General features: G+C 33.8%; 1 protein-coding gene across 7 annotated transcripts in view; it reads right to left on the bottom strand.

Annotated features, from left to right (window-relative positions):
• The window catches only part of CHD6 (chromodomain helicase DNA binding protein 6), a 172,315-nt gene that overhangs the window by 49,981 nt on the left and 101,200 nt on the right, over positions 1–21,134 (bottom strand). For all 7 annotated transcript variants that reach the window (XM_074292626.1, XM_074292628.1, XM_074292633.1 and 4 more), the window contains exons 15-20: positions 19,326–19,581; positions 17,101–17,311; positions 11,139–11,334; positions 8,513–8,677; positions 3,106–3,285; positions 1,895–2,005 (exon numbers count right to left, since the gene is read on the bottom strand). In XM_074292626.1, coding sequence (XP_074148727.1) covers positions 1,895–2,005; positions 3,106–3,285; positions 8,513–8,677; positions 11,139–11,334; positions 17,101–17,311; positions 19,326–19,581 — 1,119 coding nt within the window. The remainder of the gene's footprint in view (positions 1–1,894; positions 2,006–3,105; positions 3,286–8,512; positions 8,678–11,138; positions 11,335–17,100; positions 17,312–19,325; positions 19,582–21,134) is intronic.

Genomic DNA, 21,134 nt, shown 5'->3' with positions numbered 1-21,134 from the left:
GGATGTAGAGAAGGGTATTTCAAGGAATAAGCAGATGTGTCTCTGTGTACAATATTTATTTTAAGGTGAATTGATAAAGTGAGGGGAAAAGATCCATAAAAACCCATATATAAAAAGATTTTTGGGGAAAAAGGACTAAACTGCCTCCTGAGCCTTCTCCATAATTCATTCTTGAATCATTACCCTACATTTAGCAGTGAACTTTTTGTCACATTAAGTATTAATGCAGAAACTAGATGATTCTCTTTCTGGGAAGTTGTAAAGAAGGGAGTCTTAGCTGGGAGTGGGGCTAGATAAGTTAATCTCTGAGATACTATCTAATATTCTATGGTGCTAATTAATTCTCTTCAACATTATTATCATGATAGTTATATTCATTAAGTTAGGGCCCATAAAACAAATGTTCATTACCAATTCCCCTTTAAAAAGCTGGAAGAATTTACTTAATCATGACAACTCTTGTGTTAAGTCTATGTAAAGAAGCATCGAAAAAGCATCTACTAGGTCATTTAGGACAGAAAGTCTAATCATAATTCATAAGCCTCTCTGAGGCTTATGTTCTGAGCTCTGGAACCCCATGTCCTACTTCTCTACTGTTGAATGGTTCCTAATCTATATGAGTAATTTAGTTTGATAACAGTGATTAGGTGAGAAAAGAGAAAAAAAATTCAAAAGTAATAAGATAAAAGGTAGCAATAAAACTCTTCAAATAGAAAATTATTTGAAAATAGATGCAGTCTATGCATAATAAAACTGCACATCATAGAAATCATGTTGAAAATATATCTTTGCCAACCTTGCTATATACCTGAATGTGGTTCTTGGGAAACTTCTACCACAGATCTAAATGATTAAAAAAAAAAAATCCCATGTTTTTTCTATATACCCACTAAAAGCAGACATATTCAGAGGGGTGCTAGTTGTTGGATGCTTATGTGTTTTTACTGGAACATTACACAAAAATAGCAGAGCACCATAAAAAGCCCATGAGCTATATAAGTTCAAATCCTAGGCTCTCTGCCTCTCTGAGGATTCAGACAAGTCACAGGACCTCTAGATAGATCTTTGATTCCTCATTTGCAAAATGAAGACAATGAACTAGATGGCTTCCTAGATCAATTCAAATCCTAAAGCTTTAAGCTCATGAATGGAAAAGTGAGTTTTTTGTTTCTTCCATTTCAAGAAATTCAGCTCTCTATCACAAGAATGAACACTCAGAAATAGAGACTACATTTTAACTAATCTGTTTAATCTTTTTCACAGTTCAGGGAACCCAAAAAGGAGGAGGAAGAAGTACAAGGAAAAGATGGGCAGCTCTGCCACCACTCTGGAATCTTTAGTAATACTTTCATTGTATTTGTATCATTGTGGTGATAAAAAGAAAAGAACATTGAGCTGGCAAGCAGGAGATGATATGATCTAGGACAAATGATTTAGCTTTCTTTAGGACTTAATTTCTTCATCCATAAACACAGATATGCATAGCACATTTCTTTAGGGCACACATACATGTGTTTTTCAAAAGGGTGATATTTATTGAATATTCAAATATAAAGGCCATTTTTATTCATCAAATAAACTGACCTAAAACCTAAACTTAACTTTAAAAAATTGATAATGAAACTGTATTAAAAATGCAAACTTTAAAAAGTGAATTTATAATATGAACTTTACAAAATGAGACACAAGATACCAATTAAAAAAAAAGATATTAGAACGTGTCTGGAGAGGAGAGAAGTATGGATCACATGATCACTAAAGTCCTCTTTTGGCACCAAAATTCAGATTTGAACTTCCCAGTGTAACCTGAACTGTGGGTATGCTTTCATCCTGATATTTGTTCAGATAATACAGAAATAGACAAATATAAACCAAAATATATTTGATCCTCTACCTTCTCATTCTTTGCATCAGTATCCAATTCAGCTATTTTAGCCCATTTCTGCCAAAAGTTGGGGTCATCTAAGGAAATGTCAGTCCTATTCCCCGAAGCCACAAAGCTAGCCTGTGAAGAAGGTAAAAGTCAATCAACAAATTGCTGTCAAACAGCATGAACTAGTAATATACTCAAATTTTTTCACACATTCAAAACCAAAACTTTCAAAAGAATATCACAGATAAAAGTATATTCATTTATTAAAAGCCAGAATGAAATCATTTCATTTTGAGCCATAGGCTCACTAAATAGTAACTCAATTTTTGAAGTTCAAGCTTAACCCATATCTCTTCAAATAGGAAAAAGGAACATTATTGTTGCTGTTGTTCAGTCATATATAACTCTTCATAACCAATTTTTTTTTGGGGGGGGGCAGATACTGGAAGGGGGATTCATTTCTTACTCTAGCTCATTTTAAACAGATAAGGATCTGAGGCAAAAAGGATTAAGGGAGTTGCTCAGGATTATCAATCTCTGAGGTCAGATTTGAACTCAGTAAGTTAAGTCTTCCTGACTTCAGGCCCAGCACTCTATCCACTATGTCACCTTGCTATTCCCCAAAAGAAAAGCAGAAAGATAGCAATCTTATTAAAGTTTGATTCTAAAGAAGTACTCTTTGACCTTTATCTTATCATTGAAAAGCTTTATTACTATCATTCTATTTATAAATTAAAGCATAAGGTATCCTGATAAAAAAAAAAAAACTATAATATTGTAAGAGGAAAGGCCTCTTTCTTTTGGGTTGCAGCAAAATGGAGATTTAGGCAGTGATACAAAGCTGAGAAATCATGCTACCACAGCCTAAGGAGCACAGAGTGAATCAAAGAATCTGGTTTCAAGTCTGGTTGCTGTGACTTATTAGGTAGTAGATGAGCAAGTCAGCTAACTGCTAAGTCTAGTTCTTTATCTGTAAAATGGGGAACATAATACCTGCCTTACAGGGAATGCTCTGATAAGTGAATGAAACAATTTATATAAAAAACTTTATAAATATAAATTATCATCATGTTATTACTATCATCAACTCAGGCAAAATCTCTATTCCCACAGAATTAAAAATACACAAATTTTTTAGAACTCAATCATCCACAAATTTGTGCCTGTGCCAAAGAAGACTAGTAGCAAGTAAACAGGAGATGAATTAGGTAATTAGAAACAAAGCCCTGTACCTTGGCAAAGGTAGATCCCTTTCCTTCAGATTGGATGGTGATAGTGTGGGTTCTTCTTTGTAGGATCTGATCTATGTCTTCTTCACAAAATTTGGAACCTTCATCTTCTTCATCCATTAAGGCTCCATAAGCTCCTTTCCGAAGTAAATCTTCTACCTCCATTTTTGTGAGCTGCTGTACCTTAAAAAAAAAATAAAAATAAAAATAAAAAAGAAAGCATTTGCCAAAATGAAAAGAAAAAAAAATTTCAAGGAAATAAGTTTTTACAACTGAATTGACAATCAGTTGTACTATGAATATGTAATGTATACAAATTCTGTGCATGACACAATGTCCCAGGATTTAGCAAATCTGTATTGTTGCCAAATATCATAAATTACTAAAATAAAATTCACACATACATCCCTGAAAGTGTAGAATTGGCATTTTGATTTCTTCAATTTGACAACATCCTTAAAAAATGTCCAAATGGAAAAAACTACATGAAATTGAAGCAAAATGAAGTGAACAGAACCAAGACAATATTATACACAGTAAGAGAAATACTGTATGATGGTCAGATATGAATGACTTAACTATTCTCAGTAATTCAATGATCCAAGACAATTCTGAAGGATTCATGATTAAAAAAATGCTACCTACCTCTAGAGAAAGAATGGATGGAGTCTCAATGAAGATCAAAACATATTGTTTTTTATTTTATATTTCTTTTTTTTTTGGCCTGAGTTTTCTTTCCTAACATTATTATGGAAATGTTTTATATAACTGCACTCATGTAGCCTATATCAAATTGTTTCTTTTTTCAATGATTAGGGAGTAGAGGGATAAGAATAATGTAAAATTCAAAATAAAAAAAATGTTAAAAATGTTTACATGTTATTGGAAAAAAATAAAATAAAAATTTAAAATGTCCAGATGTGACAGTGATTTATACAAAATAAATACATTGGGATTATAGAATACAGCTGGGAAGGGACCTGAAAGGTTCCTGAGTAAAACCTTTTCATCTGTAAGATGAGGAAATTGTGAATTAGAAAGATTAAATATTGGAAATAAAGTCAATTTTTGTATAATAAGAGCTCTCCTCTGTTAAATTATTCTCATTATTGTAGCACTTTTTCTTTTGCCCATTTTGTTTACTTATTATATTCTATTTCATAAAATTGCTATTTGTATCTCTATTGTATTCACCCTCCTGGACTTTTATGCTCTCATGAGAACAGAGTGTGTTTGTTTTTTAAATCTTCTGTCTTCTTGAATGCCTGGTAGTTAATAAGTGTCTGATTAATGAATGCTAGATAGTGCCAAGATATGATTACTTCAATTAGTTGTCCAAATTAAATATAGAAAGAAAAGCTTATTTCCTAATAAGAAAGTGATTTTCTTTGCATCAATTATCACAGACTAAAACTGAGTTGAAGATTTGATGCACTCATTACTCACTGGAGCTCACTAGAGCATTACTCATACAGCAGCATTTGAAAAGTTTAACTTAAAACACCATTGTATCCTATTTCAAAGACATTTTAGTTGCCTATTTTTCACAACATCCACAAGTTAAAATTCCATGGAATAAGGTTTTGGTTTTTTTTTAACATTCAAATTGTTCAGGTTTTTTCTTCCTTTATATTATTTTGTTATACTGGGAAGCTAGTCATGAGAACTGACAAGTTACTTAAGCTGCTCTTTATTTCTTTTTTTTTAAAAATAGTATTTTATACTCTAAAACACTATTGATTAGAGAAATGCAAATTAAGATAATTCTTAAATACCATTTGATACGTCTCTCACATTGGCTAAGATGATAAGAAAAGATAATGACAAAGGTTGGAGGGGATGTGGAAAAACTGGGACACTAATGCATTGCTGGTGGAATTGTGAATTGATCCAAGCATTCTGGATTTAGAACAATGCCCAAAGGACTATCAAAGTGAGTCTAACAGTGTCTTTATGAGTCGGTATCCCAAAAAGATCATAAAAGAGGGAAAAAGATCCACATGTGCAAAAATATTTGTAGCAGCCCTTTTTGTAGTGCTAAGGAACTGGAAATTGAGTGGATACCCCTCAGTTGAGGAATGGCTGAAAAAGTTATGGTTTATAAATGCAATGTAATATTATTGTTTTATAAATGATGAGAGGGCTAATTTCAGCTTGGGAAGACTTACATGTACTAATGCTGAGTGAAGTGAACAGAACCAAGAGAACATTGTACATAGAAACAAGATTGTGAGATGATCAATTATGATGTATTTGGCTCCTTTCAACAATGAGGTGATTCGAGGCAATTCCAATAGACTTGTGATAGAAAGTAACATCCACATCTAGAGAAAGAACTATGAAGACTGAATATGGATCAAAGCATACATAGCATTTTCTTCTTTTTCTTTCTTTCTTTTTTTTTTTTAACTGTCTTCTCCTCCCCCTTTTAAGTGTTTTATTTTATTTTTTTCTCAGTATGAAGAATATGGAAATATCTTTAGAAGAATTGTACAAGTTTGACCTATAGAAGACTATTTGCTGTCTTGGAGAGGGGGAAAGACAGAGGAGAGGAACAAAATCTGGAACACAAGGTTTTGCAAAGATGAATATTGAAAACTATCTTTGTACAATATACCACAAAAATTTAATATTTTATTTTTCCCCAATTACATGTAATTTTAAAAAATATTTGTTTTTTAAAATTTTGAGTTCCAAATTGTCTCTTTTTTTCTTTTTCTCCCCACTGAGAGAAGACAAATAATTTGATACATATTACACATGGAAGGTCACAAAACTTATTTACATATTAGTCATGTTGTGAAAGAAACTCCACTTTCCTCCTCCCACAAAATCCTTTAAAAAATAAAATTGAGGGGATGCCCAACAATTGGGAAATGGATCAATAAATTGTGGTGTGTTTATGATGGAAGGTTATTGTTCTATGGGAAATGAGGAGCAGGATGTTCTCAGGAACCCCCCCCCCCCCAAAAAAAAAAAAAAAAACACAAAACCTGGAAATCTTTTGCTTCTATCACTTCCTTCAATCTACTCTTTTTTTTTTTTAACCAACTATACTTCCTCCTATTCCCTTTTCTTCTTGCTTTCCTATAAAGTAATATAAATTTTTACATCCAACTCCCCATGTTCCACTCCACTATAAAAGCTATTCTTTTATATGATAAAATTTACTCCATTCTACCTCTCCACTTTCTCTTCTTTCACTATACTTTTACTTTTTTGGATACTATCTCATCATATCAACTCACACCCTCTGTCAATGTATACTTCTAACTGCCCTAATAATGAGAAAGTTCTTAGGAATTACTAACATCATCTTTCCATGTATGGGTCTAAACAGCTTAATTTTATTGAATCCCTTATAATTTTTCTTTCCGATTTACCTTTTTATGCTTCTTGAGTATTATATCTGAAAATAAAACAAAGTTTACTGGTGATCAGTAAATTTTTTCCATTTCTATTTTACTGTTTCCAGAATATCAGAGTGGTTTTCCTTAATAACTTCTTGAAAGATGTTTGGGTTCTTTTTGATCATGGTTTTCAGCCTAATAATTCTTAAATTGTCTTGAGTGATCTATTTTCTGGGTCAGTTGTTTTTCTAATGAGGCAGTTCACATTTTTTTTCTCTATTTTTTTTTTCATTCTTTTGATTTTGTTTGTTTCTTGATGAATCATAGAGTCATTAGCTTCTTCCTATCCAATTCTAATTTTTAAGGAATTATTTTCTTGAGTGAATATACTTTTTCTACTTGGTCAATTCTATTTTTAAAGGAATTCTCAGTGAATTTTTGCATATATTTTACCGTTTGGCCTACTCTAATTTTTAGGATATCATTTTCTTCAGTATTTTTTTTTAATGCTTCTTTTACAAAGCTTTTAATTCTTTTTTTCAATGATTTTCTTTCATCACTCTCATTTCTTTTTCTACTTTAACCTTTACCTTTCTTATTTGAATTTTCAAATCCTTTTTTTGAGTTCTTCAAGGAATTCCTTTTAGGCTCGAGATCAATTTACATTTTTCTTTGAGGCTTTGGATGTGGCAGTTTTGAGTTTGTTATCTTTTACTGAGTTTGTTTTGATCTTCTTTGTACTAAAGTAATATAATATGGACAGATTCTTTCCCCTCATCCTCTTTATTTCCCTAGCATATTTCTTGACTTTTAACTCTATGTTAAAGTGAGTCTCTGATCCCAGATTAGAAGGGGCACTGTGCTCACTAACTTCTCCTAAGACACTAACACATCCCTAAATAAGATTGCTGTGGTAGTGTTAAAGTGCTTTTTAATTGTTTATCACAAAATTTAATCCCATTATGTAAACTTCTAGCCTTGATTTTCTTCATTTGCAAAATGCAGCCAAATAAGCCTTAATTATCCCCCAAGTTGAGTTAAATTTTTTTTTAATAATAGTTTTTATTTTCAAAATATACACAAAGATAGTTTTCAACATTCACTTTTGCAAAACCTTGTGTTTCAAATTTTACTCCCTCTATTCCCTCCACCTCCCTTCCCCTAAGACAGCAAATATCCAAAACAGGGTTAAACATACATGTGCAATTCTCCCCAACATTTTCATATTTATAATGCTGTACAAGAAAAATCAGATCAAAAAGGGAAAAAATGAGAAAGAAATATAAAAACAAGCAAACAACAAAAAAAGTGAAAATGCTAGGTTGTGATCCACACTCAGTCCCCACAGTTCTCTCTCTAGGGGCAGATGGCTCTTTCTATCACAAGTCTACTGGAATTGGCCTGAATCATCCCACTGTTGAAAAGAGCCAAGTCCATCAGAGTTGATCATCACATAATTTTATTGTTGCTGTGTATAATGTTCTCTTGGTTCTGTTCACTTCACTCACCATCAGTACATGTAAGACTCTTTAGGCCTTTCTAAAATCATCCTGCTGATCACTTCTCATAGAACAATAATATTCCATAACATTCATATATCATAGCTTATTTAGCCATTCCACAAGTGACGGGCATGCACTCAGTTTCCAGTTCCTTGCCACTCCACAAAGGGCTGCCACAAACTTTTTTGCACGGGTGGATCTTTTTCCTTTTTATGATCTCTTTGAAATACAGACTTGGTAGAGACACTGCTGGATCAAAGAGTATGGACATTTTATAGCCCTTTGGGCATAGTTCCAAATTGCTCTCCAGAATGGTTGGATCAGTTCACAACTCCAGCAACAATGCATTAGTGTCCCAGTTTTCCCACATCTCCTCCAATATTTATCATTATCTTTTCCTATCATCTTAACCTGAGAAATGTATATGATGCAAAGTGAATACTTGCCTGGAACCAAGGCTTATCAAGATCCTGATTAGGCAAGAAAAATCCATAAATTACTCTGTTATAGTGCAACTGCAGGAAAGACAGTCAGAAAGCATATGTTAGTTATACTCACCCCATTTGTGCTTCCTTTTCGATTAATATCCTGCAGGACAGCTTTGTCCAGCCCCAGCTTCAGACTGGCTTTGTCAAACATTTCTCGTTCATAGGAATTTCGAGTAATGAGACGATAGACCTTGACAGCCTTGCTTTGACCTATTCGGTGACAGCGAGCTTGAGCCTAATGGAATTAAGAAGGCCAAAGAACACATTAATTCCCTTATCTGAGGAATTGTGAAGTCTTGCAGCTTTTTACCTCTACAACACTTCTTATATCTGGCCTATTTATTTATTTACTTATTTTTGTTTGTTTGTTTTGTTTTATTTATTTAAAATTTTTTTTTATGATTATAACATTTTTTGACCGTACATATGCATAGGTAATTTTTTACAACATTATCCCTTGTACTCCCTTCTGTTCCAAATTTTTCCCCTTCCTTCCCTCCAACCCCTCCCCTAGATGGCAGGCATTTCCATACATATTAAATATGTTATAGTATATCCTAGGTACAATATATATGTGCAGAACCGAATTTTGTTGTTGTTGTTGTTGCAAAGGAAGAATTGGATTCAGAAGGTAAAAAATAACTTGGGGAGAAAAACAAAAAATGCAAACAGTTACACTCATTTCCCAGTGTTCCTTCTCTGGGTGTAGCTGATTCTGTCCATCATTGATCAATTGTTGGATTAGCTCTTCTCTATGTTGAAGATATCCACTTCCATCAGAATACATCCTCATACAGTATCATTGTTGAAGTATATAATGATCTCCTAGTTCTGCTCACTTCACTCAGCATCAGTTCATGTAAGTCTCTCCAAACCTCTCTGTATTCATCCTGCTGGTCATTTCTTACAGAACAATAATATTCCATAACATTCATATACCGTAATTTACCCAAACATTCTCCAATTGATGGGCATCCATTCATTTTCCAGTTTCTAGCCACTACAAAAAAAGCTGCCACAAACATTTTGGCACATACAGGTCCCTTTCCTTTCTTTAGTATTTCCTTGGGATATAAGCCCAGTAGTAGCACTGCTGGATCAAAGAGTATGCACAGTTTGATAACTTTTTGGGCATAATTCCAGATTGCTCTCCAGAATGGTTGAATTCTTTCACAACTCCACCAACAATGCATCAGTGTCCCAGTTTTCCCACATCCCCTCCAACATTCATCATTATTTGTTCCTCTAATTTATTTATGATCTCATTCTTTATGCCTAAATCATGGACCCATTTTGATCTTATCTTAGTATGTGGTGTTAAGTGTGGGTGACCCATTTTTAAAAAACTTACATGAAGACACTTTCTGATTCTGGCCTTCCTCTATTAACCTACACTATAGCTTCCTAACAGATCTTTCTTCTTTATTTCTCCCTTTTCTTATCTATCCTCCACATACCTGCCAATATTATTCCTAAAGTCCAGGCATAATCCATGTTATCCATAACAAAAAAAAAAAAAAAAAAAAAAAAAAAAAAAAAAAGCAAAAGGACTCATTTTGGCCCTGGAGAAAAGAAGAGGAAATTACTCCTTCATATCAAAAGGAGGTAGGAAACTAAAGTTTGAGAGTTGTGTATGTATCCTGTTGGAGCAGTCACTCTGATAATTTTGTAAAATTGGTTTTGTCTATTATAAGAGGTTTATATAGTAATTATGGTGGATGGGCATAACTATAAAAACAAAAGGAATTTTAAAAATAGCATCCAGAAGGTAGCAGTGCTTGGTTCCACTAATTTATTTGAGTGCTGTAGGAATTGGGAGAATAGAAGGATGTAATACCAAATTTAAAACCCTGACTGTTTCCAAGAAAAACTCAGCTTTGACCCAAACTTCAACTTATCCTCAATAGATATTTTTGGGATAAGCTTTAACCAATCTGTTCAAAGTTCTACTCCAATGCTTCTTTGTGGCATGAAGGTAAATCCTGGATTCTTAGAAAGGCTCTTCCAGAAGAGCTCTAATAGCTCTTCTCAGCTGAGAATGGCTTTGAACATATACCTAATAAAAAACTGTTTCTTGTCCAAGCATATTAGTTAAGCTTTAGAAGTTTTATCAGAAAATTGGCCAGCAGCTGATAAATTTTTTTGATCACGCTTATGAAGCAACCATCTAAAATTACTTAAATAATGATGATAGCTCCTAGTGCTTCACATTTCTATAGCACTTTAATTTGAGAAAAAGCACTTTATGTCAACTTATTCGATTTTCACAGCAACTATGGGATAATGTTAGCATCATATACATTTTTATAGATAAGGAAACTGAGAGGCTATCTGAAGTAGTATCTGAACTTATCCTGATTCCAACTGCAGCCCTTATCAAAACATCTATGGAAATATTGGAATTTGTACTGATGAAAGAACAGACACATAAATAAAATCATGGATTTTAAAAATAACATCAATCTGAGCTAATATTGCAATTCTATGTAGCAATAATGAATCCTATTTAGTTGGAAGGGTTGATGTTACCTTCTTAGGCTTTCCTATCTAACAGAAATTGCTGACCTAGATATTTAGTGCATACTACAATGCTGAACAAAAATCTTCTTTCCTAGCATGAATTTCCATCTATAATGTTAATTTTAAGGATTCGAGGGGTAATCAATATTTATCAACCTTATAGTTGATGTAGTTACCTGCAAATCATTTTGTGGGTTCCAATCTGAATCAAAAATGATGCAGGTGTCAGCAGCAGTGAGATTGATACCAAGGCCTCCAGCTCGGGTACACAGGAGAAAGACAAAGCGATCTGAGTCTGGCTTACAGAAACGATCAATAGCGGCTTGGCGCAGATTTCCTCGTACTCGGCCATCAATCCGTTCATATGTATATCTGGAAGTACCCAAAAAGAGTAAGCGTTTAGGCATCAAAATGAGCATATTTTAAAGGGAGAATAGTTAAAACATAGGAAATTTATTGGGCTAAGACTTTAAATTCCATATTTCTATATGCATACCATAGTACAATGGTCAAAAAGGAATTGTTTTCTTTGGCAAAATATAAGTTATTACTATTACACTGGGAAACAATATCTTCCTCTAATACATCAGTTATTAAGTAACATAAAGCATCAAAATTTGAAAAGGGCAGATAAAAAAGAAATGGAGCAATATTTATCTCTTTTATAAATCTTTACAAAGTCAAGTCCAAATATATTCAATGATTTAATTTTACATAATTGCCACTTTAGTTTTTCTTTAAAGGGAAAGTAAAATGTGATTCAAATCTGATCATAAGGCTCAGGCAGCAATCAAAAGTCTCAGGAAACTACTTTTAACATTAAGCAAAAAATTCAGTCAAAAAATTTTAAATAATTAAACAAAACCTTACATCTTTTATAGTAGCTTGAAAATGATTACCTTATCAGGATCTTACTCGAGATCTACTCAACTGCCTTGCTATATATTTTAAGCTGAGCAGATCATTATCAAATTAGCATGTTTACTCTAAGATACTTTATAATGTGAGAACAAAGTATATACTAAAATCCCAATCTTCAAATGATGACAAATTTTTTGAGTAAAAGCAAAATTTTGAAGACATATGGTTAGATGATCTTCTAAGGCTGTGTGGAGAGGCAGAAAAATGACAGACACATACCAATGTGGAAAAAGGGTGGACTGCAGTGGGATATTGTGTTTAGCAAAAAATAATCCAAATCATATTTTTAATATTAATGAGTTTGTTTATCAAACAGGAAAGGAATCAATGTAAACTTATCAGACTAAACTCGAGAACTAGGTACCAGGAAATCATCAGGTATGACATGATCAATAGTGAAAGTAATTCTCAATAATTCTGTGGAAAAAACATCAATGAAGACAGGATTAATACAGATGACTTCCAAGAGGTTTCCATTGTCCAGAATATGGATAATACAAAGTAAAAGAATAATTTTAGCACAAAATGATGAAGAAAAGAATTCATGAATGGAAATCAAAATGGGAGGGTTTATAACTTGTTCCAAATAAATACATCTCAAAGATGTGTGAAAACAGTACTAGATGTCACTAAGTTATACTTGTACAAAAATCTATGAAGCAGAGGGAAAAGCACAATGAACAACAACTGGGTAAGGAAAATGGTTAAGAGACACAAGTAAAATTTCTAAAGGAACATATTTTAAACTTGGTCAAAAACGATGGTGACAAAGAACACTTCAACTATCTAATCATTTGCCAGAGATTCCATTCAGTTAAAAACAGATCTTAAATTCTAGATTTTCTAGATTACTGGATAGCTGAGCAACTATATTTCAAAGGATGTTGATTAATTTATTAACAAAAGGGATATCTGCTCTGTCTTGGTGTTGATAAAGACATAGAGAGTACATTTAAGATTTCGATGATTACAAAAGAGGCTGATAGGGACACTATATTCTCTCTCAAGAGTTCCCAACCATTTTTGGGTCCTTCATTTTACAACTTTCAGTAAACCTTCCTTAGGATCAAGAGTAATACGTCCTATTTAATATGCAAAGAAATAAATTTTAGAGTTTATTATGCATGTACATACCTAATAAATCTGTAAGACTCTTGATTCTGTTTCTCATCAACAAACTTTTATTCTATGTATGGATTTTGAAAGTGATTTCTACACATTATGTCCAGCTTCTAGTTTGTTTCTTACTTTCTATTTGACTAAAAATAGGACTGAGAATGTTGATTCACAAAGATAAATTGTTATAAAGGGAATTAAAGTTTAAGTTCAAAGCATTCTTAGTAAGAATGGGCTATTTTTGCCTAGGGAATATCAAAAACTATGTTAACTCGATTGATGGAAAGTTCTTTAGAATTTTGGTTATTACCAAGTTCTATTAGTTTCTGGGAGTTTTTTTGGGGTAGGGAATTGGGTGGAGAAGATTTTTTTTTTCGGGTTCAGTATGAAAGGGGTTTTGTATTAAAACCTCATATGGCTTGACTGAGTGGAATCATTCCTCCAATTATCTCTTTGAAGTTTTTCAGAGCCAATAAAATGTTTCCTATTTTTCCACCCCATCCCAACTGCTTCACCATTCTTTGTCCTCCAATCCACAATTTTTCTCAGTAACATACCTATTTCAATATATAGTTATTGAAATAGGTATTTACCAAATATTCTCCATGAATCCATGACAAGTTTCTTGCATTCTCTCTTGGAATATACTCTGGTGAAATAAATAACTCCTATGTCATTTGAAAGAAATCAGAATTAAAAATTATTGGAAAGATAGGCCGAAACTAACAAGGGATCAACAGTGACAAATGTAAATAAGATTAGTACAATCTCAAGTTTCATTCAGAAAGAGAAGTAAAAGTTTCAATGTATTCTGCAACAGAGAGGCCACATATGGCCATTCATTACTAGGAGTCATATTTTAAGAGCAATGATGGCAAATTTGTAGTGTTTTCAAAAAATTAGAAATGTAAACGATAATAGGAGGAATTGTTGAAGGAACTTGAGATGTATATCCTGAAAAAAAAATACTTAGGATAAAGATAATTATTGTTTTCAAACACATTGGACATGCTTTGAGAATAATGGAGTACCTTATTCCATGTGACAAAAGGTAAAACTAGGATTAATGGGTAGAATAAAGGCTAATTTGGATTAAAAAAAACTAACAATTAATATCTTTCCCAAAACAGAACAGGTTATGCTGGAAATAGAGGAATTATAAAGCTAGAGCTAGAAATTTTTTTCATCTAGGACAAAAACAGCTGAAGAGGCAAGGTATTTCATGAGTTCAGAAAACAGAAGAGAGAGATTGAGAGCAGAGGGAAAAGCCAGGTTGGGAAGAGGGGTGCCAGAGTACAGAGTTCTGGCTGCAAGGCTATACCATGAGGAAGCAGCAGGAGGTTCTATGAACAGTGGTTGTCACAAGAAAGAAAAGCACAATCCTGACTGTGCCTCCATCTTTTTGTTGGTTATCTTGAGGCAAAGCCCCATTTTCCCTGTGCTAGGTTCTGGCTTTACACTCAATCAATGAAATATTCAAAAACAGGCACTATGTGATCAAAGATTTTATGAGGGATTTTTGCAAAAGACCAACACACAACTGAACAGCCTTAGGAATGAAATAAACTTCAAAACAGAAATCATTATCCCTTTTTATATTTCTGGTACAATACATCTGGTACATACATCTTGTATGTAGTTCTGGCTGCTATATCTTAAGAAAGCTAAAGAGGAGTTGGAAAAGGCATAGAAAAATGTGGCTCAAATTATCAAGTGACTGATAGGGTAGCACAGCTTCCATGTGAGGTCAGGATAAAAAAGATTAAAACTCTTCAAACTGGAAGGATAAAGATGAAAAGGGATTATGATGGAGAACTGCCTATAAAACTACAAAATGATATGGAGATAGAATAAGCGTGGCTTTGTCATCAAATTCCAGGATATTAAAAACTAAAGAATATCCATTAAAATAAAAAAATGCAATATGTGAAGCAAATATATGCCACAAAATGGATACTAAACTTATTAAAAACCATTATGTTAAGCAGAAAACATTACCTCAGAAAATGAGATTACTTTACAGATTAGGAAAATTATATTTATATGAAAGATATCTTCTTAATCTTTCAATACTTAAATCCCGAAATAAAACCACAGCTTGAGGCAGCTGATGGCACAGTAGGTAGAGCACTGGCCCTGGACACTTAACACTTCATAGCTGTATGAATATTCAAGTCACTTAAACCCAAATGTCTAGCAAAAAATAAAATAAAATAAAACGAGAACCTGAAATCATCAACAGGCATGACAAGGCCATTAAACTTGGAAAGAAAACCCTGCTACAGTTAAGTCAAATTTATTAACTTGTTCTTCTCACATACTTTAAAAATTTCAAAAGAATGGTTAAAATAAGTCCCTGATATACTGGAAGCTTCCTGAAGGCAGCATCTGTTTTACTTTCTGAATTCTCAGAATCTTGGTCAACGCCTGGCCTACAGAGAAGCCTAATAATTTGTATGATTAGCAGATTCTTTGATTATTCCTTCATGTTTGCCTCAAAGCCTCATGCAAAATTAAATAATGAGTAAAGCTAAATGGATAACTATGAGAAAGGAAAGTGAAGTGAAAAAGAGAAAGAAAAAAATTTGAATCTAAAAAACTGGTAATTAATACTTCATTATCAATGCTGTGAACTTTTTTTAAGAATTGATATAGTCCACCAATCTGGTAATTCATAGTTAATGATTTTTAAATAGATCAAGATCAACTGGTTCACTGAACAAAGTTTTATTTTTTAGAATGTGAGGAGCAGAAATTGCATTAAGACTCAGGATCAGAAGACCAATATTTAATTACTACGGCCACCTCCTTGGAAAAACAGGCAGATTTTCTCAGAAATAATTTCTCCTTCTGTAAAAAGGGGATAAAATCTCTTCTCTGTCTGTGTCACAGGGTGAACTAAGAAGATCAATGAAGATCACATATGTGAAAGTGCCTTGCTTAATAAATGGTAATTCTTATTAGTGGTTTCCTGGGAAACTCATGTAGTATTAATGGTAAGAAACACTCAAGTCAAAAAGCCACAAAGGACAATACTATGAGAGAAAAAAAAAAAAAAAAACAAAAAACTTTCTGTTTGCCTTAAACCACAAAGATAAATAAGATGTGATAAAAATGGTAAAGAAACTTTTACTTGATTAATACACACAAGCACAGTCACACACACAACACACACACACACACACACACACACACACACACACACACACACACATCTGATAATTCTGGGAATTAACTCGTAACTGTTCTACATTCATATCAGTTTATACAGACTTATACAGACCTTCCCAGGCTTCTCTGAATTCATCCCTTTTTATTACCCAGAGAAGAACCTTTATGGAGAAGGGTATGTTATCAAGGCAACACCAATAGGAGTTACTTATGAACTATCATCAAGGGGCAGGGAAGAAGCTAGTCTAGCTGAAGCAGCGAAGCATTATGAGGGAGAAACAGGAGTCAATATGTGCAAGGAAGATCAAACCACTGTTTTCACCACTATCTCCTCTCATACCCCCATAGAGATAGCATAGGCCTCTGTATCTAAGAGTCCTGGAAATAGCACTGCCCCTTAGATCACTGATTCTGTTTGCAGTTTGGTCAGAACAACAACTCTGGTAGAGACCTGACCTGGCAAATGCCTCTGTAGATAATATAGTTCCTGTGTATCAGCAGCTACAACTACTGAAGACTGAAGAAAGAAATTCCTCAACATTCAAGTGCTTGGCATTGTCAAAATGGTTCTAAACCCAGAAATACAGATTTTATGTCACAGAAAATATATTACTACCTGACATTACTTTTGTACATTTAGGACCACAGGGACTTCCCAAATGTCTCATAGCTGAATCCTCTTATGTGCTATTCCCCTGTTAGGATATGAACTTATTGAGAATATTTTGGTGTGTAATGCAAGTGACTAGTACAATGTTTGGGGCAGAGTGAACACTTAATAGATAATTTTTCATTCATTGTTCTACTCATTTGTTCAATGGCAAAAAATAATTTCACTCCATATCATATTTTGTGCATTTCTGTGATCAAATGTACAAAAAAAGGGAGTAAATAGTACCTGCCACATAGGTCTACCAGGACACTACTCACCGTCTCTGGATGAGATAATCTTCTAATATGTCAAGGCAACGCACCATCTGGGAGAAGATGAGCACTTTATGTCCACCAGCAATGAGCTTGGGGAGTAGTTTATCAATTAGCACCAGTTTGCCTGCTGCCTGAATCATGGCCTGCAGCTGAAAGTCCAAAGAATCAGGACTATGTGTTTTACGAAAGTCTTCCAGAATTTTCTCTTCTGCTCCTAAAAAGGAACAGAACAAAACCATTCTTTGCACAAATTACCAGGGTGAAAGAGATTGTCTATTTTTTGGAAAAGAATAGCTCAGAAGCCAAAGGAGAAAAAAATAAAGTAATATCTGAAAAGTTAATTTCTAGATATCAAATCCCAAATCCCCTGGAACTGTGCATCCAAATGAAATGAAGAGATTCAACCAGGGCGACAGTAGGGTTAGCCTTGCCCTTCCCTACACAAGGACCCTTTCTCAATTATTCAAGAGTTTTCTAGAAGCCACATCCTAAGCTTTCCTATGAGACTGAAAATTGCTTCACAGAAAGCTAACAAGAAATTCTATATTACAGCCTTTAAAAAAAATACATATCAGAAAGACTAAACCAATTAGAACTCAAACTGAATATTGTTTTAACAAGTTCTCTTTTCTTTATGAAAATTCTCAATTAGTAAATCTTCACCACCTGTTAATATATCTGTATAGGTACTTTAAACATCTTTAGGACATTTTCTCTATCTCTTATTTTGCCTCTTTAAGTAACCTTTGTGACAGAGCATTTCGCTGCTATAAAAGGCTAGCAGCATGGAGCAATAACAAACACTGAAGTCCAAAGACCTAGGTTCAAGTCAGGGCTTTGTCACCCAGTCGCAAGTTGGCAAGTAACAAGGACAGTCACAACTACTCGGAACCTCAGTTTTCCTTATTTGTAAAATGAAAATAAAATATGTGTACTACAAACTTCATGGAGGTGAGAAGATTAAATGAATTAATATAAAGCACTTTGTAAACTGTAAGACATGATTTAAATTTGTTTTTGTTATTACTGTAATGGAGCTAATCATAACAATGGGGTTTAGTTGGAGAAGAGAGCAAAACTAGTCAACTTTTTAGCTCCTGGTAAATTTGGTTTTTATTGTATAGCTTTTCTTTCATTTGAAGTGTCATGAATTCCAAAAACATACATCCATAGTCAAAGTATGAGGATTCATTCCAAAACCAAATAAAAAATGACTTCTGGATTATCCATAAAACTATTCCCACTATTCCCCTCACCCCCCCTTAACACAAACTATTGAGAGCCAACTACTACAGCTTTCAATTTCAAACTGTCACTAAATACATATTATGTAATCTCTCAATTGATATAACTATACATCTTGATAAAATATGCCACAGATACGACCAAACACCTTTTTGCTAGAATGCCATCTTTCTTAGAACTTCTATTTTCCTCACTATCTAGCAAAGATTTGCCCATTAATGCCAGAGTTCTCTATGTCCCAGTTCAACTTCCCACATCTAAAGACAGCTGTAACTAAAAACTGACTTGTGTACAAGTACACACACCCACCTGTGAACACACTGTATACCATACTGGATCTCTGAAGCACCATCTCCAATGAAGTTAATTCTCCCTCTTTCAGCTACTCCAGTCCCATATTCTGTGGTTTTTAGGAAATGTAAAATCATGCATTGATCTTGCGTACTTGAAAGCAAAGGCACAATGTCCTAACCAAAGCCAGCCAAGGCAGAACAATGCTGGAGATAAACAACTTACACATATTCCACCACTCTGACCCCAGACCTATATATCACTGCTGCTTTTCCCCATTTCCAATCTGCTTCAAAATAATCATCCATTTTCTGGGTTGTTAATGACCCCAAATTCTCCTAGCTTTGTTATGTTTCCTCTCTGCCACATATCTATCCTCTTCCATTTTATCCTATACCAGTTATTAATTCTTGAAGATTGGTGCTGATAATCCATTCAGGACTAGTTAAATTAAAAAAAAATGGGGATAGAAACCATTTATTCCAAGGGAACAAGTCAGAAATACCCCAAATATTGAGACAGCCAAAATACCAAGTAAATTTGTCTCCACATACACATATGCTCAGTCAAAGGGCCTAAGAGGGATACAAACAATGTATTCATCTGGCTTCAAATAGTTTGCTTAATTCAAACTTCTTGTTCTCAGGGGTCAGTGGCAAGATTTAACCCTACCTTGCTCCCCCCTGGCTCACCATTGATCAAATAAGGGTGATTACAGCATTTTCTCAGCTCCATCATGGTGTTGATGAGATTAGGCATGTTATGCTGATTTGCCCCCTTGGCCAGGAAGGAAAAGTTCTTCTCTAAAATGGCTCGATAATACTTTTTCTGGATATTAGTCAACTCTACTTCAATGATTGTCTCTTGTTTGGGAGCTAAGTTCTTTTCCACATCATCTTTCAGCCGCCGTAGCATCATGGGCTTCAAAATGGATTGCAACTTCTTCACCTGCCCGGAAAATAAGACTAGTTTACCTCTTTGAAGAAAGATGAAGTGAGCATCAAGATTTTTCAATCATTAATACATGTTTACTGAACTCAATCAGTATAACGAACAAATATGTGTTGAATATCAGCTATGGAAGGAACTAAAAGAGAGATGGGGCCCTTGCATTCAGAAAATTTACAACCTGTAAAGAGGGACAAGAGATAGAATGCTGAAAAGAGGGACACTGAAGTGAAGAAGTGAAGAATATCAGCTGAGTACCTAAGTTTCAAGATGAAGAACACTGTCTTTACTCTGAGGTACTTCTCTCAGCCCTGGTCAAAATTACTTACAATAATACAACACATAATTGTGTAAAAACAACCACCACCTACCACCAAAAAATACACTAAAGATGACAAAGAAAAATGTAAAAAAAAATGTAAAAAAAGATGGTTTAACAGAAAATGAATTTGAGTTCTTTTTCTAAGATAGAAATAAATACACATTCAGCCATCTATATCCTCTCAATCATTGTGATACAACATAAAGTAGCTAGATGGGGTGGGTCAAGAATAATGGGTAGCCATAAAAGAGAGTTAGCTAAACTGAGCTATACAAGCTTGTGACTTTGGTGTCAGATGTATTATAACCATCTGAACAAACTAAATTCAAGTCAGAACTTCAGTCTCTTTACTTACCAAATAGAAAAAGGTACAAAGATAACTTTCATCATTATGTTTGCTATAAATGAAAGATATGTGCTAGCTTACAATCAATTCAATAAACATTAACTAAATACCTAAGATGTACAAAGCATGGTGTTAGAAACTAGGGGATAAAAAGATGAAGTCAAAATGGTCTATGCTTTCAAGGAGGTTCAAGCAGGAGGTTTTAGTTCACGTTTCTCAAATGTGATTCCTGATGTCATGAAGTGATTGCATTATTTGATGGCATACTATGTACTTCTAGAGTATTGGTCATTGAAAGGTTATCAGGTACTCAGACCTGAGAGGGTTTGGCCCAAAGTGAGAGCAATTAAAAGCAAAAGTGGGAGAAAGAGGAAAAATGAAAGCAAGTGGAAAGAAGATTTTGAATTTTGAAACAGAAGGGTTCTCAAGATTATCTATCTGAAGTAGAAAAGATTTACAGACCCCAATATGAAGGAGCAGAGAAACCATTTCAGAAAGTAATGTTAGAATATATATACAAAGTAAAGAGAAAGTGAGAAGTTACTACAAGTGCTTGAGTAAATGATTTCTGTGGTATGACATATTATTTGGATTTTTAAAATGTTAAAATAAGACGGTCAGTTGTTTAAAAGAGTAATTGTAATGAGTAAAAAGTCCTCTTCTTGTTCAGTTAGAAAAAACTAAATGGCTTTGGCTTTTGCAAGCAACATATTAAAAGGAGAGAGGACAAAAAAAGGATCAATGTGGGAGGGAGGCAGGGGGAGGAAAGTAAATATTCATAATTCTTTACCCTAGTAGTAAATACAGCAAAAGCTGGAAACTACAGCTTTTTTTTTTTTAAGTTCCAGAAATTTAACCAGAAGTAGGTAACTCAGTCATAGTAAT

Source organism: Sminthopsis crassicaudata, chromosome 2, assembly GCF_048593235.1.
Source record: "Sminthopsis crassicaudata isolate SCR6 chromosome 2, ASM4859323v1, whole genome shotgun sequence".
NCBI classification, from domain to species: domain Eukaryota; kingdom Metazoa; phylum Chordata; class Mammalia; order Dasyuromorphia; family Dasyuridae; genus Sminthopsis; species Sminthopsis crassicaudata.
This window is presented reverse-complemented; position numbering and strand designations above follow the sequence as displayed.